This window comes from Alosa pseudoharengus, unplaced genomic scaffold (genome assembly GCF_046254945.1).
Source record: "Alosa pseudoharengus isolate Yale_2024_CS ecotype anadromous, Long Island Sound unplaced genomic scaffold, YU_APseudo_1.1 YU_APseudo_1.1_scf_2, whole genome shotgun sequence".
Taxonomy (NCBI): Eukaryota; Metazoa; Chordata; class Actinopteri; order Clupeiformes; family Clupeidae; genus Alosa; species Alosa pseudoharengus.
Genome location: NW_027468663.1, coordinates 54,633,558 through 54,660,463, shown reverse-complemented (window position 1 = coordinate 54,660,463; position 26,906 = coordinate 54,633,558). Strand labels below are relative to the sequence as shown.

Genomic DNA, 26,906 nt, shown 5'->3' with positions numbered 1-26,906 from the left:
GGGGAGAAGCTGTCTTTGTGTCGGCTGGTCCTGTGAAATGGTTGATCCCAGGAACCTAAAGGAATCCACCTTGGACCCTGTGTCGTTCTGAATGGCGAGGGGGGTGGGGGGCAGTCTTCTTGGGGTTAAGCTCTAGGTGGTTCTGACTGCACCACTGGACCACCAAAACATGTTTGAATCCAACCCACTGTAATGTCCTGCCACAACCCCCCCCCCCCAACCCCTTCTCTCCTCTCACTTACTGCCTCTTGTCACTGTCCTATCTGAATGCAAAATACCCCCCCCCCCCCCCCACCACACCATCAAGTTGTTATATTTAATATGTTACATCAATTTGTGTAGATGAGCAATATCCAGCTTCAGGTTCATATGTCCTTAGGTATTCAAGATTCAAGATTCGCTTTATTTGTCACATGAGTAAAATCCCCGGCCCAGTACCTGCAGTACAGGCCGAGGGGCAATAAATTACAAAAACACGTGGATATAAACGCAAATGAAGAAAACATATTTACATCCATTTTAAAACACTTACAAATGCAACAGTAAAAAAGCTGCATGAAACCTTACGGAGGTGATCCAAGTCTCCAGGTTTACTGTAACACTTAATAATGTGTAGTGGAGGGCGCTCTGGTGCACTGCACCGGCAGCATCGTCGGTACTGTAGTTACGCAACTGCCTATGGGGGCCCCCTGTCTGTGCTGGGCCCTTAGAATAGTCCTAACCTTGTGTTGTTTTGATTGAGTAAAGATGAATCAAATAACAATGACCTGCATCACCTTTTCACCAAAAACCCTTTTGTAACCAAACTCTTCATATTAAATGTTTAGAGGGAATATGAACAGAGGCTGAATTCTTTCACACAAAAGCATCTATTTAATGAAAGAGATGCGGACCCTTATCTCTGAGGTGAGGTCATCTGAACGGAATTGAGAAACATCTCAGGAACTTGTGGTCAATTGGAGGAGGCTGATTCAGGACAACATAGAGGTTAAAAGAGTGTGTGAGAGAGTACATCATTCAGCTCAGGGTAGAGGAGTGTGAGAGAGTATATTCAGCTCAGGGTAGAGGGGTGTGTGAGAGTACATCATTCAGCTCAGGGTAGAGGAGTGTGTGCTTTAAGTCATCGGTCAAACTGCCTCTCATCGCAATCCATAGCAGGTTCCAAGGCACTTAGGTGAGTGTTTCAGGTGCTCTATGTGTCTCTCTTTCTGTGTCTCTTTCTCTTGCTCACACGTTCATATATACACTCTGCCTGAGAATGTAAACTGTGCTATTGTTGTTATATGTTGCAGCATGAAGCTGTTACTAATCGCAGCTGCCTCTCTGGCAGTGGTGAGCTGTGCCAGCCTCTCTCTGGAGGACCTGGAGTTCCACGCATGGAAACTCAAGTTTGGTGAGGAAGTGAAGAGGTTGTCGTGTATTGTGTTAGATAATATTTGCATTTATACAATGCATATTAATAAACATACTATACCACAATACAAGCATTATTATTAGATAGCATGCATTAATGTATAAATGTATATTTGTTTAGTTTACAACTGCCCAGAACAATTTAACTAATAACAAATGCAGAGTTGTCATCTTTCTGGCTGTTTGGTCCACAGGTAAATCCTACAGGACCCCTGAGGAGGAGGCCCGGTGCAAAGACATCTGGCTCACCACCCGCCGCAGGGTTCTGACCCACAACATCCTGGCTGACCAGGGCATCAAGACCTACCGCATGGGCATGAACCACTTCTCCGACATGGTAGGGCAGATGATCTACTGAACTGTATGTCTAAAAAGATTGACTTATTGAAAGGATCGCTTCCAAGCTTCTTATGCAAGCTCATATTCTATATCACTGTTGTCTATCTGCATAAACAGCCACTGGTGCAACTACGGAAAGTGCTTCCTTGTGAATCGCAATACCAAACTATCTCAGGTTTTTATCACAACAGCAACTTGTTTAGCGTAGAGAACCCTATACAGGTGCCAGAGTACTGAAACGATGCATGATTTCTTCTGGCTCTTGGACAGGATAACGCAGAGTACCGTCAGAAAGCCCTAATGAACCTGGCTCGCTCCAACGCGACCAAAACTGCACAGAGGCCTGGTACTATGACATTTGGACTCAAGAAAGGCCCCAAGCGGTCAACGTCAGTGGACTGGAGGGAGGAGGGATGTGTGACTCCAGTGAAAGACCAGCAAAGTTGTGCATCCAGCTGGGCCTTCAGTGCGGTAGGTTAACAGGAGAGAATAATTGTGTGTGTGTGCGTGTGTGTGTGTGTGTTTAAATGTTGAGTTTGGTGACATCTAGCTAGGATGCATTCATGAAAATTGGGCACTTCTGGATAAGTTTTTGATTTTTGGCAGGGTGTTAGGTATAGGCCTAAGGTTTTCAAAAATCCATGGATACAAGTTGGGTTGGCCCCCCTAGTGGCAATTATCCATAAAATCCAAAATGGCCCCCGCCGAAAAGAGAAAAGGTTATATCTCAGCTTTCTTTAGTCTTAAATTGTTGTATAATGTATTTTCTCTACTTTGTTTGATACAAGGAATCCAATTTTGATATGTTCTTCTTATTTTAAGTCTATTTCCATGTTAAATCTAGTATCATAGTCATATTTAGCTCATAACTCATAAACATAAATCTCTGAAAAAGTCACATTGAAATACTCAGGTCCCTAGACCCATATTTTTACCTCCACGGTATGCTTTTCTTTGTTGATTGGACAGGTCACTAACACTATAGTGTCAAAAATCACATGTTGTGACCAAAAGGACCATTGTTGAGGCCTTAAATAAACACAACTTCAGAACTATGCCACAGTGAAAAGTTATATTAGGCTTTTCACCATGTTAAGAATCAATATTACATTTTAGTCAAATAACACAAAAAAACAATTCATACTTAAACATCATGTATTATTCCACACAGCCACAGTTGAGGAGAAGTGAGCATCCCTTGTTGGCATCTTCCAGATCTGTCCAATATGGCACCCAGACTTTGGTTCTGTCATTCCATTCCCAACCCCACTCACTGGGGTCTGGAATCTCTGGAGTTTTGGACATGGACTGCTTCCAGACAAAAGTGATCAGAATGAGGGTGTCGGTGACTTCTGGGTAAGCTGCCCACGCATTCCATGCAGTTTTTTTGCCAATTCCACACATTGCTGATACAACGTCACATCCTGTGAACGCGTGGAAGAGGGGCAGTGCTTGACATTTTTGAGGTCCCAGCATTTCTGAGATGTGGTGGATTGGAATATCTTTATGTCTGCCATTGAGCTCCTTTGGCAGAGGTATCTTAGTGACAAACCCTACTGACCTAGAAGCATTGTCACCATGTCAGGAAGAGGAAGCAAACACACGAATGATGCTACATTTACGTCATACTGCCGAACAGGGTAGGGTGACCAGACGTCCTCTTTTGCCCGGACATGTCCTCTTTTTGAAACCTAAAAATGTGTCCGGGCGGAATTTTAAAGTCGTCCGGGATTTTCTTATTCTAGCCTCAAACGTGTTTACAGCGAATTTGCATTGCTCTCTCTTTCATTCATAGATATATATCTATGTCTTTCATGCACATACTAGTCACACCCTACCCCTACAGTTCCCTTTGCATTGAGTGGAAAGTGTAGGGTGTAGAGCCTGACCAATAGCTACCATCATTGGTCGATAGTAATCTCTGTAAACATTTAATTGGTCAGTCAGTCACCTCAATAGCGCAAACTTCCTTGTTTAGTGTAAGTTCACTGACAAATTAAAACGTAAATTTCCATGTTTTTGTCTCGGTCGAGATCAACATGAAGCTGAGTGCCTGACCTGCAAAGCAGGCACTTACGTGTCGGTCGCAAATAAAGGTGCCAATGACCTACAGGTAGGCTACACAATGTTCAGCAAAGCATCGAACGGCAGCGAGGGGTGAGAGCTCATCAGCTAAAGTGACAGAGTTTTTCGATCGTAACATTACGTCTCCAAAATCATTTTGAAGGCACATAACCTCATAACCATAGACTGTAAAAATATAACATGACGAACGGCACTTCTGCCATTGTCTGAGCGGCCTTCTCTAGACGATTGCCGACCTAGCAACTTGTTTCGGGTAGGAAACTGCACTTTGGTTATCCCTTACTGCCTTTAAGGGATAGCCTGCACGTTGACAACAGCAGATGTCAATAATCCTCTATCTACTGTAGCCTATATGCAGGTGAATTAAATATGTTGGCATAACATGAGGGATAGATGTAGGCCTATTTCTTTAAGAAATATCTAATAATAATGGATTGAAAAGAGGTAGGCCTAATACTAGACCAGACATGATTGAATAGAAATAAGAAAATGTACAACATATCCACATCAGTCCCCATCAACACAACTGTTTTCACAGGTCAGGATTATTAAGCTCTAAAACAGATTGTCAAAATTATAGATCTATACTGTAAAAGATTCAGTATGTATTTTCAGAAACACCTTGGATCAAATTTAGAGATATGCAACATTAAAGATGGGTCGCCATCCAAATGTATCTTGCGTGTATAGAGCTCAACAGCCCCGCTTTTATTGTAATTATTGTTTTTGCACATTTAAAACTTTCAAGTGTTCAAAATAGGATTTTGACGCAGTGTTTTTCTGTTAGTGTTGGGCCGGCCAATCAAGCTCATTATCATACATAGTCACCATGTCTGTTGACACATGCCCCCCCCCGCTGAAGTGTCCTCTTTTTCACAAACTCAAATCTGGTCACCCTAGAACAGGGTCACACCAAGGCTTACCAGCAGTAGATGGTGATGTGGCTGTGCTCAATCTGTTCCAGGAGTTAGGCCTCTCAGAGCTGTGGATTGGATTTGGATCAGGGAAGGCATATAAAGATATTCCAATCCACCACATTTCAGAAATGCTGGGACCTCAAAAATGCCAAGCACTGCCCCTCTTCCACGTGTTCACAGGATGTGACGTTGTATCAGCAATGTATGGAATTGGCAAAAAAACTGCATGGATTGCGTGGGCAGCTTACCCAGAAGTCACCGACACCCTCATTCTGATCACCAAGACCCAACCAGCCTTTCACTGGAATCAGTGCACATGCAAGTTCTCAAATGCTGGACTGTACTCATGTATAGTAAGAATTCCGGTGTCGAGTCAGTCAATGAAACCCGGAAGCTTCTTTTCACTCATGGCCTCAAGTCCCTGGATTCAATCCCCCCGACCCATCATGCCTTATTCCAGCATGGAAAGCGTGCCCTGCACACTGCAGCTTTTGTCTGGAAGCAGTCCCCGTCCAAAACTCCAGAGATTCCAGACCCCAGTGAGTGGGGTTGGGAATGGAATGACAGAACCAAAGTCTGGGTGCCATATTGGACAGATCTGGAAGATGCCAGCAAGGGATGCTCACTCCTCCTCAACTGTGGCTGTGTGGTTGCCTGTATGGGCAACTGTAAGTGCCACAGGGCTGGACTTTGCTGTACCACATTGTGCAAGTGTGAGGGAGGCTGTACTAATAATGATGAAGAGTGAAACCAAATATCTTTGAATAAATACATGATGTTTAAGCAAAGTCCTTTTAGGCAAGTCCCTCCACTCGGCGGCCATATTGCAACGCTTTTTGGGCACTCATCGGGCATCCATTTCAGCAGAAATGCGCGTGCACAAGGCTTCACGACACCAATCTTGCTCCAGCGGTGAGATCACAACACAAGATTGGCACGATGTATTCACAACACAGCACATGATTGACTCAATGTATTCACATGTCAACATTTTGCCGCGAAAGGGTGTGATTTGCGTAGACAACTGCCATATTGCCATTACAAACTAAGTTCATGCATTTCTATGGAGGATTTTTTTGAGTGCTGTGTCTCCTCATTAGAAAGTCTCTGGTTTAAGTATGAATTTTTTTTTTTTTTTTTTGTGTTATTTGACTAAAATGTAATATTGATCCTTAAAGGAATTATCTGGAGTAAAATTTACTTTAGATCAATTTACGGATGATTGGGAGTACATACGTTGAGTTGACATCAAAATCATGTCATTCGGATGTGTTTTGAGAAAGTTCGATTTTACCGTTTTTAGTCAAAACTTGTTAGCGTGGAAGTGAGAAGGGCATATTATTTCGCCGCTACAAAACGCTATTTTTATACCTCTTCTACAGTTCCAAACAACATTACACTTACGTGGTAGTGAGTAGAGGGTCCCTAAAGCCAAACCGAAGTATCCCGAGGTCTTTATGTGGTCGGATAGAGAGTCCAGAATGAATTTCATCAAGCCAGTACCTTTCCGGAAATGTTGCCATCTTTGCTGCCATCTTTAGGGGAAAGTCCGTAGGAGTCGATTGCCAAGTGTGCTGTGCAAATTCACAATTTCGTCGCCGTTTAAAAAAAAAAAAAAAAACATAGTCCAGTCCATACAACTTCATTTCAATTTCAAAAGAAATACTGGACTATGTTTTTTTTTTTTTTTTTAAACGGCACAACATGTGATTTTTGACAAAGAAAAGCATACCTTGGAGGTAAAATATGGGTCTAGGGACCTGAGTAATATTTCAATGTGACTTTTTCAAAGATATTGACAGTTTATGAGCTAAATATTACTATGATACTAGATTTAACATGGAAATGGACTTAAAATAAGAAGAACATATCACAATTGGATTCCTTGTATCAAACAAAGTAGAGAAAATACATTATACAACAATTTAAGACTAAAGGAAGCTGAGATATAACCTTTTCTCTTTTCGGCGGGGGCCATTTTGGATTTTATGGATAACTGCCACTAGGGGGGCCACCCCAACTTGTATCCATGGATTTTTGAAAACCTTAGGCCCATACCTAACACCTTGCCAAAAATCAAAAACTTATCCAGAAGTGCCCAATCTTCATGATTTTTCACATATTCCTTCCCAGCTAATCTATCAGAACGATAACAAATGATAAATTCAAGCAATGTTTTGTCTATCCTTATTTAGACTGGTGCTCTGGAATCCCAAGTCTGCATTGCTCACGGAAAGCTTGTGTCTTTGAGTGAACAGCAACTGATCGACTGTGGCATTTTTGATGATTGTTCAGGCGGTACAGTCAAGGGGGCATATGACTCCTTGACCTTGTTGGATGACGGACAACTAGACACAGAGGACTCTTATCCCTATGAGGCAAAGGTACTATGAACTGTCCTTGATGTTTCTCATAAAACCCTGCAGTACCTTCAGCCACAATCACTACGTCTAGACATCTAAACTCAAACATGCTTATTATGTCACTCACAGCCACGAAGTGGAATCTGTGGGTCAAAATGAAAGATGCATTAATGAATCGTCTTTTAAACGTCCCTCAGGGTTCGACCTGCCGTTTCGATGAATCTGACGTCGGTGCCGTCTGTACGGGATATGACACGGGGGACCCTGGAGATGAAGAAGGGCTCGAGGTAGTGGTGGCACTGTTAGGACCCATCTCTGTGACGGTCGATGCCGGACATGACTCCTTCCAGTCCTATCAGTCTGGTGGGTTTGCATAACCAAGACAGTGACACAAGAGGTCACAGGACAGTGACTTACATACTTTATACTCACTGCATCCTTTTCAAAATAGGTGTTGGGTTGTGTGCTGAAATACTGGAGTAAACATTAGAACAACTGACTAATTGACTGACACATAGATTGATGGCTACCTAAATAGTTAGCTAGCTAAATTGATTGATTGATTGATTGATTGATCGGTTGATTGATCCAGGTGTCTACGATGAGCCCTCCTGCCAGAGCACTGGAAGTCATGCCATGCTGGTGGTGGGTTATGGAACTGAAGATGGCCAAGACTACTGGCTGGTGAAGAACAGGTATGTTCAACTCAAGTATTATTTTCAATTTCAAAAGGAAAAATTTCATCTAACTCTCAAGGTCTGTCATTCTTAAAGAGACACAGAGTACATAGTTTTTCTGTCTAAAACTAAGAAGCTACCTAGATAGCAACCACAAATAGACTACATAGCAACCAACAACAGGCGTCCTCTTAACAAAAACAGCAAATATGGTAAACTAATATATTTTGCCAAAATATATTTGACTGGAATAGGGTGTAAAAACAAATGGGCTAAGCTGCGCATGAATCAAAAACCTGCAAATCTACAAATGTGTTTAACTCAATTTTGCATGGCTGTGTCTCACTTGACGTAACTCAATATTAATGTGGGGATGTTTTAGCACAGTAGAGTGCCCAATCAATAATAAATGATATTTTCAATGAAACCTTGGCTAGATACCTCCTGCTTGGAGGTACTTTACTGTGTTGTATTTCTTTGGTAGCTGGGGTGTGAACTGGGGAGATGAAGGCTACATCAAGATGTCCAGGAACAAGAACAACCAGTGTGGCATTGCATCTGCCACTATTTTACCAAAAGTGAAATGGTGAGTAGGTGTGAGTAACACATCACATCACATTTGCATTCATCCATTTACCTGATGCTTTAATTGAAAGTGGGGCAGCCGTGGCCTACTGGTTGGCGCATCGTGTGCACGCAAGGCGTAACCAATAACAAAACCTCACCGGTTTCACAAAAAACGGCATCGTGTAGACGGCCCCTTGTACTTGAAGAGATTTACAAGTGAAGAATAATATTCAAACTACAGAGCAATGGGAGACCTGAGAATAAACTATAACATTTGTCCAAAGTGAGTGTGAAATCACTTCATTTGCTCTTCTGTCTTTCTCCCAGATACCGTCAAGATCGGACAGGAATCCAGACGGACATATGAAGAATGAATATACTTTATTGACCAATCATTACCGTGCCACATGGACCAATTATGTACCAGACATCTAATTTGAACATTCTCATAAATATGCCTTTGAATTTGAATTCTTGCTGAAGACATTAAAGAGGTGTTTGTAAAAGCAATGCAAAATGGTGAAATATTCTTCTTGCAGTGTAACCAGGTATAAAGAGCTGTAGCATGGTGAAGTGACTAGGTTATTATGGGCTCCTCATAGCCTACTGCAGGAACTTCTATTGGATTGACTGGGCCACCCCAAAGTCAGAGGCCCAATATTTCTGAATAATCACCGCTGCAAAAAACGACAACACATTAGCAACCGGTTTTATGCCTCTAACACACATTTCATCATATCAGTCTGCTCAGGAAGCAGTGAGGGGTTAGGTGGGCACTTCGGCTGTGGATGTGGGCATGAGAGAGCAATGCTCAACCTCTTCCCCGCTGTAACGCGGCGAGCGGTACCCCGTGTGCGGGTGAGGCCAGACTGGACAGTTGAGGGTGAAAGAGGCAAGGGGCAACAGTGTCCAAAGATAGTTCTTTGTTTTTATTTTAAGAAAAGTGCAGTTCCAAAATTGTCCAATAGTGCCAAATGCCAACAAACTAACCCAGATAAGAAAAAATGTAATAAATGTCCAAAAATTACTGCTATTAATGCCAGCTACTAGCCCCGGCATAGCATACGGCTGAGCATCACCTTGCAAAGCAAACAAAAATACAAAAATGGCATTGGCAAAGAATAGCAGGCACTTACAGCAGTAGAGCATCACAGCACATAGCTCCTCTCCTGTCGCTCTCCCTACACAGACTGAGGTACCACCATATAACCCTACCTGTTACCCTAAGCTTGGACCAATCAGAAACGACCGGCCCATACCATTTAACAAAACAGTAATCATCCCCCCAAATAAAGTATTTACAATGGCCATAACAATAAAGAAATCAAAGTAAACATACTAACAATGTTCCCTCACCCACATAATATCATCACATAATCCCAAAAAGAAAAATAAACATTCATAATAAACCAAAATAGATCTGACCCCCCTACCCGAGTAGAATGCTTGTGACCGTGCTTCCGACGGCAGGTAGAAAAATACTCCTCCCACAGCAAGCGCGCGTTTGCTATGGAGAGGCTGGAGCTGAGAAAGGGGTGAGTGCTTTGAGGTTTGTGTTTGAAACTAGGTGAGGGAAATACTGGCGAAACATGTGTGTAAATAAAACATGGTAGTGGGTACCTACACTACATGTTGGCTGGTGTTTTGTTGCAAAGTATGACAGGGGGGAAATTATTAGTGAATGTATTTAGCTATCGCGGGCTCTGTGTTTGAAAACGCCAAAAGCGCACCGCTTCCCTAATGGCGTTAGCGCAACAAACATTTCCCGACTCCTCCCCCCAAAGTTCAAACACTTCCCCGTTGTCTTTCCCCACTCCCGCAGTCATTCAATCACCGTCCATAATCACAACAATGCCCACCAAACATTCCGGTGAGGTTCGTGTGTGTGTGTGTGTGTGTGTGTGTGTGAACCGAGTCTCTGTCTCTCCTCCCCGCGCAGGCAGAAAATCAAATCTGCCGCGGAAAGTATCAAACACACGCTACTCAATAAAGAGTTCCCAGCGTAGCGCGTGAGGAGGGGGAAGTCACCTCCTCACACCCGCCAACATTTTTCTTACTGGTCGGGGCTTGAACCGGTAATCCTTCGGTTCCCAAGCCCGAAGCCCTAACCAGTAGGCCACGGCTGCCCCACAATATTCTATAAAACCAATGAGACTGTGGTACAAACTTTTAATGATTGAATCGTCAGTTTGATCAGGCTAGGAATAATAGTTTTTAAGATATGAATGTCCAAACATGGCCTCCAAGATAAGGCCTTTTAGAGAGTGTAAACAATCAAGGGCAAAAAGACTATGAAAACAATAGAATTGAACAAAAATATTTTACAGGTTTTAGATATGGAACCTAAAAATTGTGTAGACAAACTTTGAGGAAAATCAGAGTCGGTGCTGCAACCATTTTCCTGGATTTTGTCTGATTTGACACAGAACGGCCCAATTAATGTACTACCGGTATTTGTTCTGTCCGGTATTTGTTCTGTCGGTACGATACTGACCAGGCTGACATACTATTCCTCACTAATAGAACAGAGGAGCTCAGCAGGGAATGGAATAGAACTCTATGTTCTAGTCTAAGGGTGACATTTTTGGGATCCCTACTCTGGAATTGGTACACAATGGAGATCTGCACACACAACAACATCGTGACACTTTGATTCATGACAAGGTGTCATGACATAACTAACAAACAAACATCACAGGAAAGATCGTCTCTGTAACATCCGTACTAACCCCAGCCCAGAGGGGCGAGAAAAACCACACTGGATTGCTTTTGTAAACATGAGCCCATTAGTAAATATTATTCATATTGTAAAATGAGATTTATTTATTGTTTAATTCATCCAGGTGGTTATTGTTTGTTACATGTTAGAAAGCTATGCGGGATTATATGACATGTCACTAAGGGCCATATATAGGATATAGAGGGACGTGTTTCTTGGAGGAGAGGAGAGTAGACTTTGGCTTTGCTGAGGTGAACATTAAAACTTGAGAGGTGTTCAAGAAGCGCTTTGGCTTTGCTGAGGTGAACATTAAACTTATTACAATCTTTACATTACTCACCACCCTATCTGTTCCATAGTGTTCTATTTATTGACAAATGTACACACTGTAATTACACTTATATATAGTCTTATTCTACTGCTCTTCATACTATCCATCCTGCACATACACTTATTCTTAATACTCTTAGTATTCTTAATACTCAAAGTGTTTTTAGTTGGCGGTTTCGCCAACTCAGTTGCAGTAAGGACAGATATAAGAAAACTTTCTTACCCACAGCAATAGCACTGTACAACAACTCTCCTTTGAGTAGAGAGAGACGTCTTATCTTTTAATCTTTTATATATGGAGGCAATTGTCTTGATTATGTCTTACTAGGCAGTTACACTTTGGTACTTGGATGTGTATGGTACCTTGACAGCTATGAAAGTATTTTTTTGTTTATGTATGTGGACTATATGTGTGCTTGCTGTATGTTCTTAAGGCTGCTGAAACAACTGAATTTCCCTTTGGGATAATTAAAGTATATCTATCTATCTATTATAATGTTATTGTTTCTACACTACAATGGTACTGTTACCACACTGCACACACTGTAGCTGTACCTGTACATACTGTACATATCCGTCTATATGGTTCATACTGAATGTCCATATTTATTCTGTTTTCCTCATAATATATTCTGTTACAGTAATACACTGCATATATCTATATTATTCTTACTACTATTATATTGTTACTGCTACTACATTGCACATATCTGTATGTTGTTCATACATTGTTCATATCACATAGCCATATTTATTCTGCTTTACACTGCACATATTTACAGTATATTTAATTTATATTACTCTAAACCATCTTCTGTAAACCTACTGCATACTACTGTCTACACTGCACTATATTTCTTGTCCTGACTATGCATCACCTGTCTAAACATTATATCACGTTGCACTTTTCTGCTTTTTTGCACTTCTGGTTAGACACAAACTGCATTCCATTGGCTTTGTACTTATACTCTGCACAATGATAATAAAGTTGAATCTAATCTAATATAAATGTTTATACTGGAGCAACTTGTAATATCAAGTATTAATGTTTACATTGCTTCATCTGACATTCATTCAGAAGACAACCTCCGAGGAAATGGACATAATGTGATGCTATAGAAATTTAGCTTCAAATTAGATATGTTTATCATATTGTTATGGACTAGACTAGCTATGGACTAAAAGTTCAAATCTGAATCATGTATGAAAACACACAAACAGGGGTTGTGTTGCTGAACTATGACCTGCTGTCACCACACGCTCACTGAGGGAAGGCACCTTATGAGAGGAACGGGAACATTCACTCAGACTAAAACCTGAACAGGAAGTGGAAAAGATGTGAATGTCCTCCAGTCTACTCTGGACAAGGTTTGTACTGCTTAACAATGACCTGTCACCACAAGTATTCTGAGGGAAGTCACTTTCTGACCGTAATAAGATAGCTTTCAATCTGACTCAATCAAGAAATGGAGCAGATGTGAATTTCCTTAACTTCAGCCAGACACACACACACACACACACACACAGAGAGAGAGAGAGAGAGAGAGACACTCAGATGTGCATACACAAACATTTTTGAAATCATATTTTGTTACTAGTAAGTGGTTTTAGGCTAAGACACATTCCTGTAAAACACACACACCGACACACACACACACTTATTCAGGTTTAACTTGAAACACTTTCACTTTCACTGTTTTTCTGGTATGGCATTGTTCCAGGTCTCTTTGTCACAGTCAGGTCTTCCAGCCAGAACTGAAAGTTGTGGTCATGTGGACGCTGCTCACAGCAAAAGGGAAGTTCACAGATCCTCTTGAGTCATTTGTCGCCGGGCAGGGGAGGCAGTGATTTCGCACTTTAGTCAGTCAAACTGTACCTAATCATCGTCTAAGAAGGATTCACTTTCAAACAGGTAAATGGATTCACATTTTCTCTTAGACACACACACATACACATACACACACACACACGTACACACACACACACGTACACACACGTACAAGTACACACACACACACACACACACACACACACATTCTCCACTCCACTCACATCCACATCCAGCCTTGTATGAGGTGTTGAACTGCAGGCTGGTTTAACAATCTGTTAACAATCTCCCTCATGTAGTTTATTTTGTGTATGTCCAGCATGAGGCTGTTGATCATCGCAGCTGCCTCTCTGGCAGTGGTGAGCTGTGCCAGCTTCTCTCTGGAGGACCTGGAGTTCCACGCATGGAAACTCAAGTTTGGTGAGGGAAATGTTAGTGGGTTTATAATCATTACAAATTGTTTGTTTACTTTAACCCCATATTGCACCATGAAATACTGCTTACTTCTGAGAAGGTAAATGTTTATGTCTGTTCTACCTTCACATTTCCTTGTGTTTTGTTGATCTTAGTGTGCATTTCTGCCATTTATTTGTATTCTATACTTTCTGTACAATCAACTGTGTGGGATGTTCTGTCTGTCAGTGCCTGTCTGCTCTGTCTAGTGTAGCAAGTCCATGTGTAACACTGCCTGTCTGCTCTGTCTAGTGTAGAATGACTTTGGTGCTTTTGTTGATGTTGATGTTGACGTCTGCTGTAGAATGACTTTGGTGCTTTTGTTGATGTTGATGTTGACGTCTGCTATAGAATGACTTTGGTGCTTTTGTTGATGTTGATGTTGACGTCTGCTGTAGAATTACTTTGGTGCTTTTGTTGATGTTGATGTTGACGTCTGCTATAGAATGACTTTGGTGCTTTTGTTGATGTCTGCTATAGAATTACTTTGGTGCTTTTGTTGATGTGGATGTCTGCTATATAATTACTTGTTGTTATTATGTTGATGTTGATGTTTATAGTTCTTAGCAGACGCTTTTATCTGAAGTCAAGTTCAATATATGTCATTGTGGCCAAAGAGAAATGTTTAGCTTTCTCCACTACAGTAAGTAATCCCAGCACAGAGAAACATTCAGCTTTCTCCACTACAGTAAATAATCCCTGCTCAGAGAAACATTCAGCTTTCTCTACTACAGTAAATAATCCCTGCTCAGAGACACAGAAAAGTATCTTTGCCCCGTAGGTAAGGTGTACAGGACCCCTGAGGAGGAGGCCCGGCGCAAAGACATCTGGCTCTCCACCCGCCGCAGGGTTCTGACCCACAACATCCTGGCTGACCAGGGCATCAAGACCTACCGCATGGGCATGAACCACTACTCCGACATGGTAGGATGGCTTACTAGTAGAGGAGCACTTTATAAAAGAATTGCAGTTTGTTTCTATTGGCCGATCCCAAGCCCCTTCTCCAATTGTTGCTATAGTTGCTAGGTGGGTCAAACATTACTGGAGCTGGCTAGAACGGCATGTTATCTGCTGTGCTAGCAAGATGGCCAAGAGATGAGGCTTCGCCATGTTGTGTATTCATCTGTGACCTCTCTCTCACCTCCAATTTAAGTTTATTACGACCATCCACTGCACGATGAATGGTTTCTGGCCGAAACTTATGCCTTTGTCTCCCAATAGCTGGCCATCCAGAGCCATGTAATATCACTTGGACATACCTGGTGATTAGCAGAGATTAGCTATTATCAGTGATTAGCTATTAGCAGCGATTAGCTTTTAGCAGCGATTAGCTATTAGCAGTGATTATATATCTAAGCCTGACGGCTAAAGTTGTCAGAGCTTGTGCGGCTGGTGCTAAACTGTTATTGGCTTATTTGCGTTCGATGGGCGGGGTTAGAGATCGGTCAGTGTCGGAGGCCACCTCCAATATACATTCCTCTGTCTCTCCCAGACCAGGGAGGAGCATCAGAACACTGTCCTCCTTAGAAGCACGATCCTTTCCAATGAGACCAAAGCCGCACGCCAGCGAGGCGCTTCCCCATCCAGACAGACAGGGGGCACTAAGCTTCCCAGTTCATTCGACTGGAGAAAAATGGGTTGCGTGACTGGCGTCAAAATGCAGGGCGCGTGTGGGTCCTGCTGGGCCTTCAGTACAGTAAGTTACAGGCATGTGTGCATGTGCATGTGTAAGCGTGTGTGTGTGTGTGTCTGTCTCAGAGGTTATCTTTTTTTACCTGATTACTAGAACAATGGATGACTTGAGGTCTGTATGGCCATATGTCTCGTGTCTTTTCCTCGCCAGACAGGTGCGCTGGAGTCCCACACCTGTATTAAATATGGCCGCCTCCCCTCTCTGAGCGAGCAGCAGCTGGTGGACTGCTCTGGGTCCTATGGGCCCGAGGGCTGCCACGGGGGATGGATGTATGATGCTTTTAAGTACATACAGGAGAATGGCGGAATAGACACCGAGGATGCTTATCCCTATGAGGGACAGGTACCGAACGCTCATTTTGTTTCAGAATGTTCACTTTTCACTTTCAGAATGTTCATTCTCCAAATATAATTTCATATTTGCGGTTAATTCGTGGTGCTGATTATAGAATGGAAATCATGATACAGTAGTAAGTAAGTCACTTCAGATATATACACATCCCATAATATATGCATCCCAGAAGGTGACATGGGAATTTATATACGCATCCCATTAGGAGACATGGGAATTTATATACGCATCCCATGAGGAGACATGGGAATTTTCCGATACAGTATGTGTGTATCCCATAAGGAGACATGGGAATTTATATACGCATCCCATAAGGAGACATGGGAATTTATATACGCATCCCATGAGGAGACATGGGAATTTTCCGATACAGTATGTGTGTATCCCATAAGGAGACATGGGAATTTTCATATGCGTATCCCCTAACTTATCTCAAACTTATGTGCTCTCATAGGACCTCCATAACTGTATGTCTACTTCAGTGTGTCTCAAACTTATTCACACCAAGGACCACTAACCACTAAAAAAAACCTCACGGACCACTTAGCTAAAAAAAAAACCTCAAGGACCACTTAGCTAAAAAATAGACCTATTTCAACATTATGTTACACAATATGCCTACTCACTGAACCACCTTGCTTATTGTCTTTGCACCTTGCTTATTGTGACAGAGGATTCATATACTTTATAATTTTCTTCTAACCCTGTTTTGACAGTTTTCTAGTAGCCTAAGCTTTGAAGTACTTGCGTAGCTTACATAGGCAGTGTTGCAGAACTTTTTGGATTTACATACAAGTTGGTTCAATATTGCAAACACTTCATCTATATTATATTTTACCACATCTGCTCGTGGACCACTAGGGATAGCTTGCGGACCACACATTGAGAAACACTGGTCTACTAGATACTGCATACATGTTAACAGACTTTAAAACAGAAGCCTGCTGTTGGCCTAATCATTCACATGTCATGGTTTCTCAGGACTTGCCGTGCCGTTTCAAGCCTTCGGGCGTTGGTGCTACATGCACAGGATACGTCACTGTGACCCCAGGAGACGAGCTTTCCCTGCAGGACACTGTGGCCTCGGTTGGGCCTGTGGCTGTGGCTATCGATGTTTACAAAGATTTCTGGGCTTATGAGTCTGGTGAGTTACCACATACACTTATGTCATGCTATGAATATTAATCGGGAACTGTTCCCTCACTCTCCACCTCAAGCTGGTGTGTGGTGAGCGTTCTCCCTCTCCACCTCAAGCTGGTGTGTGGTGAGCGTTCTCACTCTCCACCTCAAGCTGGTGTGTGGTGGGTGTTCTGGGGCATAATGGCTGCTCTGCATCAGCCAGCTGGGTGCTACACATTGGTGGTGGTTAGTGAGGTTCCCCAGCTGGGTGCTACACATGGGTGGTGGTTAGTGAGGTTCACCAGGTGGGTGCTACACAGGGGTGGTGGTTAGTGAGGTTCACCAGGTGGGTGCTACACATTGGTGGTGGTTAGTGAGGTTCACCAGGTGGGTGCTACACATGGGTGGTGGTTAGTGAGGTTCATCAGGTGGGTGCTACACAAGGGTGGTGGTTAGTGAGGTTCACCAGGTGGGTGCTACACATGGGTGGTGGTTAGTGAGGTTCACCAGGTGGGTGCTACACAGGGGTGGTGGTTAGTGAGGTTCACCAGGTGGGTGCTACACATTGGTGGTGGTTAGTGAGGTTCACCAGGTGGGTGCTACACATGGGTGGTGGTTAGTGAGGTTCATCAGGTGGGTGCTACACAAGGGTGGTGGTTAGTGAGGTTCACCAGGTGGGTGCTACACATGGGTGGTGGTTAGTGAGGTTCACTGTATAGTGCTTTGAGTGCCTTGATAAAGCAAGTTGTTGTTGATGATAAGTAGCCCTATCACAGCCATAGATATATTGATTGATTGATTAACAACAAACAAACAATGAATTAACTGACTGATTGATGGAGGTGTGACTGACTTACAGAATGTTGTGATGTCCAAAGGTGTCTATAATGAGCCCTCCTGCAAAGACACCAACTTACTCCATGCCATGCTGGTGGTGGGTTATGGAACTGAAGATGGCCAAGACTACTGGTTGGTGAAGAACAGGTAGGCTGCAACAGTGCTAATCAATGTGACACTGACACTGAATGTGTCCCTATCTTATTACTATATTAATGTACTGCCTACTGCTAACCTAGGGTTCCTACTAACAAAGGACATTGACATTTTGGTTACACTTTACTTGACAGTATCGGCATAAGAGTGACATGACACTGAAGGTGTCATAAACAAGTCATAAACATTTATGACATAACGCTTCTGTTATTAGGTGACATTTGTTTTTTGTCATAACAAATTAGGGTTAGGATTAGGGTTAGGTTTAGGATTAGGGTTAGGGTTAGGATTAGGTTTAGGGTTCATGTGTCATGACATTGTTATGTGTTCATGACAGTTAGGGTTAGGGTTGGGATTAGGGTTAGGGTTCATGTGTCATGACATTGTCATGTGTTCATGACAGTGTCATGTCACTCTTATATCGATACTGTAGTGTTACCGATATGTTTGTAGTACAATTCAGAGACTTGTGTTTGTTTGTAAAGTGATAGGCTATTCACAGTGCTACTGTATGCTTGTTTGTAAAGTGATAAACTATTCACAGTTTTATGTTTGTTTGTCAAGCTGGGACTCTTCCTGGGGAGAAGAAGGCTACATCAAAATGTCCAGGAATAAGGCCAACCAGTGTGATATTGCCTCGTATGCCTTCTACCCCCAAGTGTGATGGTGAGTTGATTTGTTGTATTTTGTGTTTGGTTTGGTCCGTCAATTCAGTGTATTAAAAATGATCGACACAAGGAACCCACATAATATAAAGAAGGATTTTGGGATGATGTTACTATGACCTGTCCACTTCACTGAGGTCATTTCCAGATATAATCTATATAAAGGTCCTTTGTAATTCAGTTCCATGTATTTATTTAAAAGAGTATATTGAAGAAAACAAACTATATAACAATGGTTACTGTTTAAACAGTCAGAAAATACTGAACTGAAACGGTCAGTGTCATATTATGTCACATGAGCATGTGGCAGTACAAGAGGCACTTGCTGACTGTCAGGATCCTGCCTGGATGGAGTGACTTTGTGCCACCCTGGTGGCCATTTTGTGTAGTGTCATGTGTTTGGTTTTGCCTGTTCCCCATGTTGGGTCGTACTGTCAGGAGAGGCGGATAGGACCCAAGTGCAAGACTCAATGCGGCGGAATCTTCAGACAAAGACGTTTTATTAGCTACAAACATTACAAACATCTAAGACTGACAAACATCTGACACGACAAGACAGAGAGACGATCCGACAAAGACCAGAGAAACAGGAGGGTAGAAATACACACCAATTAACAGAAAGACAGAGGACTGGACCAGACTAACAAGACAATAACAGGGAACAGGTGTGAGCAGAAACTGACGAGACAGGAAGTGCAGACTATATAAGGGAATGGGTGGAGACAAAGACGCATGACCGCAGACAGGTAACCAGAGCACATGGGGAACAGGCAAAACCAAACACAGGACACTACACAAAATGGCCACCAGGGTGGCACAAAGTCACTCCATCCAGGCAGGATCCTGACACTGACTACAAACCAGACTGAAGAACAGGGGCACCACTGCATGTGACAAACTCAAGCTTTCTGCTGCACTTTCTGCTTCTCCCACAGAGCTGCCACAGGGATGTGAGGACACTATAGAGTTTGCATCGACCCTCTACTCATTTCATGCTACTACAGGAAATCAATTATTAACATAATTTTCAATAATGATCTAGAACTAATGATCTGGACAGAAAAGAGTGAAATAATCTGTTACATTTTAGATTCTGTTTTGGATTTTGCAATTCCGGAAATGAGGCATCAGGGAAATGAGGCTTCTTTAACACAGGAACACTGGTGTGGGTTTCCCCATGAATTAATAGCTGCTGTTCTGTCTGTAAAGTCTGTAAAGCTTTGCATGGGTTATTGAAATAAAATGTTTGCTTACTTAATCTTTTCCATTGTTATGTGATAAATAACCTTTGCTTTATCACTTGAAAAACATATGAGTTTCATGATTGATATTGAGCTCTAATTTTTAAGTCAAGTCAAGCCATTTATTTGTCAGATACATTTATACATACATTTTATTACTAACTTGGCATCTAAGAACAACTGGCATCTAAGTCATCTGATGGTTAGTACAACGTCTTTCCAATAGGACTGTAGATGAAAACTAGCCGGCTGGATAACACAATGTACAGTATGTGGTTTTTATAAATAAATGAAATTAATTTCATACAAAGTGAAATGCTTAGTCCTCTGACTTAAATGACCAAAGTGAACACCTGCAGATGGAACATCCTTCCCTGGTCTTCGCTATAGCAACTAAAGTGAACACATGCAGATGGAACATCCTTCCCTGGTCTTCGCTATAGCGACTAAAGTGAACACATGCAGATGGAACATCCTTCCCTGGTCTTCGCTATAGCAACTAAAGTGAACACATGCAGATGGAACATCCTCCCCTGGTCTTCGCTATAGCGACTAAAGTGAACACATGCAGATGGAACATCCTTCCCTGGTCTTCGCTATAGCAACTAAAGTGAACACATGCAGATGGAACATCCTCCCCTGGTCTTCGCTATAGCGACTAATGGCCTCCTTACATCAAACAACTTTGACAAGATTTGGGAAAGATTCTTGAAAGATTGGAGTCTTTTGAGTAAAGCTTGAATGGGGGGCATTAGTTAAAAGACTACAATCTTTCAAGAATCTTTTCCAAATCTTGTCAAAGTTGTTTAGTGTAAGGTGGCCATTAAGTGAACACATGCAGATGGAACATCCTCCCCTGGTCTTCGCTATAGCGACCAAAGTGAACACATGCAGATGGGGGCCCTGAGGGAGCAGCATGCACGTCTTGTTTGTGATGACCACTTTGACACTTTGCCCTCTAGGGGGTGCTAAAGGCACAAAGAATAGCTTGCTCATTTAGCAGGGATTCCATGGCCATTTATCCACTAGAGGTCTTCCATTTTCCCCTAACACATGGCAAGTGCCCCCTCATTGGCTAGAGCTTCTGTCCATTTAGCTGTTTAGCTCCTGTCCGTTTACCCAGTTAGAGGCTAAAACCCTTACCTGCCCTGGGATGCATTTCCAATGAGAATGTGGGCATGTCACATTTAAAAAAAAGGGATTATCAGATGTTGTAAACAGTTGGAGATGATATTTCTAGTTGTGTTGACCACAATACAACTGGCATTCAATCCAAAAGCTTTTGGTTCAGAGTAAAGTAGTAAATCCAGGATTACTGACAGACAAGAGTGCAAATCAGGGGCTGAATTGTGTTAAAGCATCCCAATGCAGTTTTGTTTACCTCAAATATGCACTCAGCTTAGTTCCAGGCCCGTCGCTAGAAGGCAAGCAAACCAAGCAATTGCTTGGGGCCCCGAGCTGGCCAGGGGCCCCAAGACAACGACTGGTTAAGAATAAAATGCAACGACAAACTGTGAGTTCCCCTTTGATAGCCCTGCTGAAAAAAACAGCTAGAAACCAGCTTATGCTGGTAGCTGGTTTTAGCTGGTCTTTGCTGGTTTTCTTCCAGCTCTTGCTGGTCTTTGCTGGTGTAGCTGGTTGGGCCACCAGCTGGATGTGCTGGGGTGACCATCTGAGGAAGCTGGTCATGCTGGTTTGACCAGCCTGTCTTGTGGGAAACAGCTGGTGCAAGATGGTCATGCTGGTGACCAGCCTGCCAAGCTTGACATTGTTTGTGTAAGATGGTCATGCTGGCTTGACCAACATAAGCTGGCACGGCCAGTTAAACCAGCAGTGTAGACCAGCAACACCAGCTAAAATGACCAGCTTGAGGTGGTACGACAAGCAAAACCAGCTGAATTACCATCGTTAGGTGGGTAAACCAGCTGAAGGTATGTTTTCGCAAGAGATTTGCTGGTCTAGGTGGTCAACCATCATAGGGTGGTCAAACAAGCTGGTCAACAAGCTGGTCAACCAGCAAACCACCTTTAGCTGGTCAGGCTGGTTTTTTCAGTAGGGAGTCAATGCAGTGAAGTGCAACGACACTGTTACCGGCAATACCGGGATCCCCCTCAAGGGGGCCCCTCTCAGTAGTCGCTGACAGCAGCCAGCCAGCCAGGTTCGTGATCTCTGCAACCAACGCTGCCGGCAAAATATAAAACCTCGGCAGTCATAATGAAGCGGAGTTATGCGTCCGGAAGCCAGAAAAGAAAGAAGAGAAAGGAAGAGGATGACAAGAAAAAACAAGATAGTGGTAAGTGATAAATTACACTGGAAAAAATAGCTCTACTTGTCTTGTACAAATGGTGTAATGTCGCAGCAGGAAGGCTAGCCTAGCAAAAAATGTTTATGTTAACTAACTGCCTGACGGCCCATGCTGCTTTGTAACAAACTAGAACAGTTAGCGCAACTTTTCTTTCGAACGGACGGAATATGGTTACATACTGTAATATGTTTATTAACGGGATAAGGAAGACGCAGATCTGTTCCAGAATCACTGTTTATCGTATTTAATGACATAACTTTGCTATAGCTTTGTAATAGGTTTTGATGAAAGTGGCATAGCTTCTCTGCTATACTAACTATTCGACCGTGATAATCTATTTACCAAATGGGGGTTAGGAAAACCACACGATAAATTCCGTGCATCAAAGCAGACTGGAACATTCATGTCTAGTAGTATTCATGCACGCCAGCTGTTTACTGTCTTTAAAGCACCAGCATCTGTCTAATTCTCAAACAGCAGAATGCTTAAATGCTATGTTAAGCTACAAGTAGGCCTAGGTCAATGTATAGCATTAGCTTGGGATGTTTTTACAGTAAGCATTGGTAGTTGTGAAAGCAAATGTTCAAATGTTCAAAATGTTCAAAACTAATGCACAGTATATGCAACAGCAGTATTTGCACTGTCAACATTTTTTATTTATATAAAGTGTGGGTGAACTTAAACAAAGTGCTTTCAGATATAACCTCCGGAGTATATGCGGAGGTTTGTCAAACGGAGGTCCTACCCTTCGGATGATTCAGATATGATGCTAACCTGCGGACCTTATATGGACCTATGTGTGAACGACATACACGCACATTACAGAATCTCAGTGTGGTTGTCGAGTGAGGGGTGGGGGCTTGTAGAGTTCACAAGATACTTGCGAGACATGACGCAGAATATATGCGGCCGCTGCCTGTCACGGCTGCTGTTTGTTTACAAAGTGTATGCATTATGTAGGCTAAAGAAGAAAAATCTATTGTGCGTAGGCTAATACTTGGCTAGTAGTCACGTAAGTGTGCCCTTGAAATTGACCTACAGTAGGCCTATTTGTATGTGTGCTTCGAATAAACACATTTATCTGTTTTCAACGTTATGTAGCAGAATTACTTGGCTATGGAACCCCAAATCTGGTTTGCGTTGGAGAGAGAGAGCATGCACAAACTTTATGGTACCAGCCAATTCAGTAGGCTAACTCAAGACTTCAAGGCCATCATATACAACGTTTTTAAGCAACAAACAAAATACTAACATAACAGTGAAGTGGTTCGTTTTTTCATGGTTTATTTTTTCCAAAAGCATCCTCTCCCCATGTGTCTATTGCATTTACGTAAGGAGCTTGGAACAAAGTTGGGTTTTCTTCGTTTTCATTTTCTCTAGGCATATTTATGCTCAACAAATATCAGCGAGCTCAGCAGTGAGGTCATGAGAAGGCTATCAATGAACAGAAAACCGTGTTGGCTAACAATTTATTAAATACTCCTGTTATTGTCGTCAACGACGTTGCTGTAGGCTACTGCCTTTTCAGCGCCTTCTGCTTATGATGATTCAGTCTTTTGAATTCGTTTGGCCTTGCCATGCAGTTGTAGGCTACAACGTGTCTCTTGCCGTTCCCTTCATGTGTTCTATCAAAATGTTGTATGCCCTCATGGACAGTAGCTCCGTGATGTCTGCATCTTTCCAGGTCGGAGATTTTCTGGACAGCACTATGCCACTCCATCATAACACTGGCATTTAAGTCAGATCTAACCACATGGACAGACGAAAGAAACGTCACCGACACGCCCTCTCACTAGGTGTGAATTTTAACCGCATGTTCTACGCTTCGTTCAGACACAGCACATTTACATGTCTGGAGGAAATACTAGGGGGGGAGTAGTAGAACAACCAGCTAAATTCGTACTTCCAAATGACCGGTTATGTCGTTATATATACGATATACGGCCCCACCGTTTAACATCCGCAGAACCTCCAGTCTTACACGTATGTCTGAAAGCGCTTACTGTATGGCTATGCTGTGGTTCCTGTAGGCTTTGCGTGCAGTGTGGGGGGGGGGGGGGGCAAATTCCTTGAAGCGGCCCTGCTTAGTTCCTGAAAGATACTGTAGGCCTACATATTCATTTATAAATTTTTCCCAAATCCGTTAAAACAGCATCTCTACTGCCTCATCTCCGATGTGGGGAGCTAACTGCCCCCGCCCCTGTATACAACTCTGCCTGCTTGACAACTAGGTTTAATAATGTTATCAAATGGCTGACAATGTTATGCTAATGTAAGATAGCTACCAGGTTTGTTAGCCTGTACCACTGAATGTGGAGATGTGCCCGCAGGATAAAGATTTGCACAAAACACTATTATCCCCCTTGCGCACGCATCATTTATCGTTCACATCTCACATTACAATTTTGAAGGGTATAGTGTATTTTGCTGGTTGAAAAGTAGAGCATACCTGAAGTCTACTATGTGACCAAATGTGTGGCTATGTGTGAGGTAAAAGCAGAATATGTTTTTCAGTGTGCAGAGTAAAACTAGTGTAGGCCTTCATGCCAGGTAAAATTGGTATGTGTGCGCGCGCACATTTTATGTGGATGTGCAAGACAAAAGTGGTGTATGTATGTGTGAAGTATAGGTCTAGGCACCTCACACATCCCTACTGAAAAAAACAGCCTGACCAGCTAAAGGTGGTTTGCTGGTTGACCAGCTTGTTGACCAGCTTGTTTGACCACCCTATGATGGTTGACCAGCTAGACCAGCAAATCTCTTGCGAAAACATACCTTCAGCTGGTTTACCCACCTAACGATGGTAATTCAGCTGGTTTTGCTTGTCGTACCACCTCAAGCTGGTCATTTTAGCTGGTGTTGCTGGTCTACACTGCTGGTTTAACTGGCCGTGCCAGCTTATGTTGGTCAAACCAGCATGACCATCTTACACCAACAATGTCAAGCTTGGCAGGCTGGTCACCAGCATGACCATCTTGCACCAGCTGTATCCCACACGACAGGCTGGTCAAACCAGCATGACCAGCTTCCTCAGATGGTCACGCCAGCATATCCAGCTGGTGGTCCAACCAGCTACACCAGCAAAGACCAGCAAGAGCTGGAAGAAAACCAGCAAAGACCAGCTTAAACCAGCTAAAACCAGCTACCAGCATAAGCTGGTTTCTAGCTGGTTTTTTCAGCAGGGATGTTAAAATAAAAGTATGTCCTTGAGGCGATGAGCAAGTATCCCATCCAGGCTTGGAATTTCACCATTTTAGGGGCAAGGCCACTTGGCCTTCAGTTGGGCATATTTGGTGGGGCAAAGGCCACATGTCAGGGCACCGAGGCCAAAGTTAACTATACAGTACAAATTTTCAAAGTTGTATTTAGCCTATTCACAGCAGTAGACCTGCATGCATGAAACATTACAAAAACATGACATATTACATAGAACTGTAAATCATCTGATCATCTAATATTTACAGATATCTAGGCTATATTTAACATTTATTTGGCCTGTTATGAAATCATGTATTGAACAATTTAAGCACAGCTTACACAACTACTTTTGTGTTTGGTAAGGTCTGCTGTTTATTCTGATATATGGTTTGTCATGTGTTATGATTAAATTGAATTATATTATTTGCTTTCCTCGCGAACCGTTCACCACAGCAATTAGCGGCTAACATCGTTTAAATGCTGAAAAAAAGCTCTTTCATGTGATGTCTGTGTGATGAGTAGGCTACTTCACGAGTAGTTCAACTGAGAAGAATGGGTGAATTTGGATGCACTTTCTTTCTTGCCGTGCGCTGTCACTTTCTCCACTGCGTAAAAGACTAAATTAATTTGCGCTGTGAATGCTAAAATTATTTTGACAGGCCATAGGCTAAATAAAAACCGCTATTAGTCGGAAGCAAACCAGCAAACCAGCAGGGGCATGATGGCCAACGCAAAGGGCAACGACAGCTATGGCCATCATGGCCGCCATGAAATTCCTACCCTGACCCCATCCCTTAAGGCTATGAGTAAGTATCCCATCCCTTGAGGCTATGAGCAAGTATCCCATCCCTTGAGGCTATGAGCAAGTATCCCATTTAAGGTAATACTTTCAGTACTACTGAACCTTTTTAAATCAGATCTTTGAAGTAAAGATTTTGCTGTTTTTGTTTTCTGTTTGATGACAGACATCTTTAGAGAAGACCAGGGGGTGTTTGATTCTACCACCTAGCCTGCGCTTGAAGCTGACCAGCGAATCTGGGAATCAACAGTGAATTCATAAATAAACTTTCCATGGTTATCCATGGTCATTTTAGTGGGCTATAATTTCTGTAAAATAGGCTACATTAATATGGGGTGGATCTTTCCTGCTAACGGATAGAACAACAATCAGTGAAACATGTGGTTGTCATATCCGGAAAACTCCCGAGGTACATTTGACAGGTGCATTTGGTGCCTACAACAGGTGCATTTGACACATTGAGATTCTTTAATTTTAAAACGCTTACCGGGTACCTCAACTTAGATGAGCAACAGCCTATATCCTCTCTCTGTCTTAAACCTGCATAATGAAGTCATATCTGAGCAGCAGTCTGTGTTAAGGAAGTGTGAACTGCACTTTATTGAGGGCCCTGGGAACTGTTTGGGAACTGCTGTCTGGTCTTATTCCAGATGGAGAGCAGCCTCTTGCAGCTGGTTTTCAGAAGGTTTCTGTCCAGGCTGTCATTGCTCAATCAGCAAATGTTTCACATGCATACTAGATATCGTTGGATGGGGTGCACTTTTATAAAAAGAATGAACAGCAACCTCCAAGTCCCTAAAACGTCTATTCATGGCCCTGCGTATGCTTACTCATACTCACTTACACTTGTT

The 26,906-nt window shown here is 42.6% G+C and overlaps 2 protein-coding genes across 5 annotated transcripts; both read left to right on the top strand.

Moving 5' to 3' along the window:
• Positions 1–1,045: 1,045 nt before the first annotated feature.
• Positions 1,046–8,852, top strand: LOC143134843 (digestive cysteine proteinase 1-like). Its single transcript, XM_076295528.1, has 9 exons — positions 1,046–1,174; positions 1,293–1,393; positions 1,608–1,750; positions 2,023–2,223; positions 6,950–7,138; positions 7,315–7,480; positions 7,710–7,812; positions 8,279–8,380; positions 8,689–8,852. Coding segments are annotated over exons 2-9 (1,005 nt in total). The 5' UTR covers positions 1,046–1,174; position 1,293; the 3' UTR covers positions 8,690–8,852.
• A 4,305-nt stretch (positions 8,853–13,157) lies between these two features.
• Positions 13,158–26,313, top strand: LOC143134839 (cathepsin L-like). 4 transcript variants are annotated; one of them, XM_076295523.1, is made up of 9 exons: positions 13,163–13,322; positions 13,538–13,658; positions 14,473–14,615; positions 15,184–15,387; positions 15,535–15,726; positions 16,717–16,879; positions 17,733–17,838; positions 18,412–18,513; positions 26,222–26,313. In XM_076295523.1, exons 2-8 carry the CDS (start codon positions 13,550–13,552, stop codon positions 18,509–18,511), a joined length of 1,017 nt encoding a protein of 338 aa, XP_076151638.1. In that variant the 5' UTR covers positions 13,163–13,322; positions 13,538–13,549; the 3' UTR covers positions 18,512–18,513; positions 26,222–26,313. The 4 variants fall into 4 exon arrangements, with proteins under 4 accessions (XP_076151640.1, XP_076151638.1, XP_076151637.1 ...); XM_076295522.1 differs by lacking the exon at positions 26,222–26,313 and adding an exon at positions 19,448–19,770 and having other exon boundaries at positions 13,165–13,322; XM_076295524.1 differs by lacking the exon at positions 26,222–26,313 and adding an exon at positions 19,448–19,770 and having other exon boundaries at positions 13,166–13,322; positions 13,558–13,658.
• Positions 26,314–26,906: the final 593 nt, after the last annotated feature.

What these genes read in the sequence shown, in the direction of transcription:
- LOC143134843 (XM_076295528.1), top strand. Translation starts at nt 1,294, where the DNA reads ATGAAGCTGTTACTAATCGCAGCTGCCTCTCTGGCAGTGGTGAGCTGT. An exon ending in CCAGCTGGGCCTTCAGTGCG is followed by an intron (nt 2,224 to 6,949) that starts GTAGGTTAACAG and finishes ATCCTTATTTAG; the next exon opens with ACTGGTGCTCTGGAATCCCA. An exon ending in TACTGGCTGGTGAAGAACAG is followed by an intron (nt 7,813 to 8,278) that starts GTATGTTCAACT and finishes TTTCTTTGGTAG; the next exon opens with CTGGGGTGTGAACTGGGGAG.
- LOC143134839 (XM_076295523.1), top strand. Translation starts at nt 13,550, where the DNA reads ATGTCCAGCATGAGGCTGTTGATCATCGCAGCTGCCTCTCTGGCAGTG. An exon ending in TGAACCACTACTCCGACATG is followed by an intron (nt 14,616 to 15,183) that starts GTAGGATGGCTT and finishes TGTCTCTCCCAG; the next exon opens with ACCAGGGAGGAGCATCAGAA. An exon ending in TTTCTGGGCTTATGAGTCTG is followed by an intron (nt 16,880 to 17,732) that starts GTGAGTTACCAC and finishes TGATGTCCAAAG; the next exon opens with GTGTCTATAATGAGCCCTCC.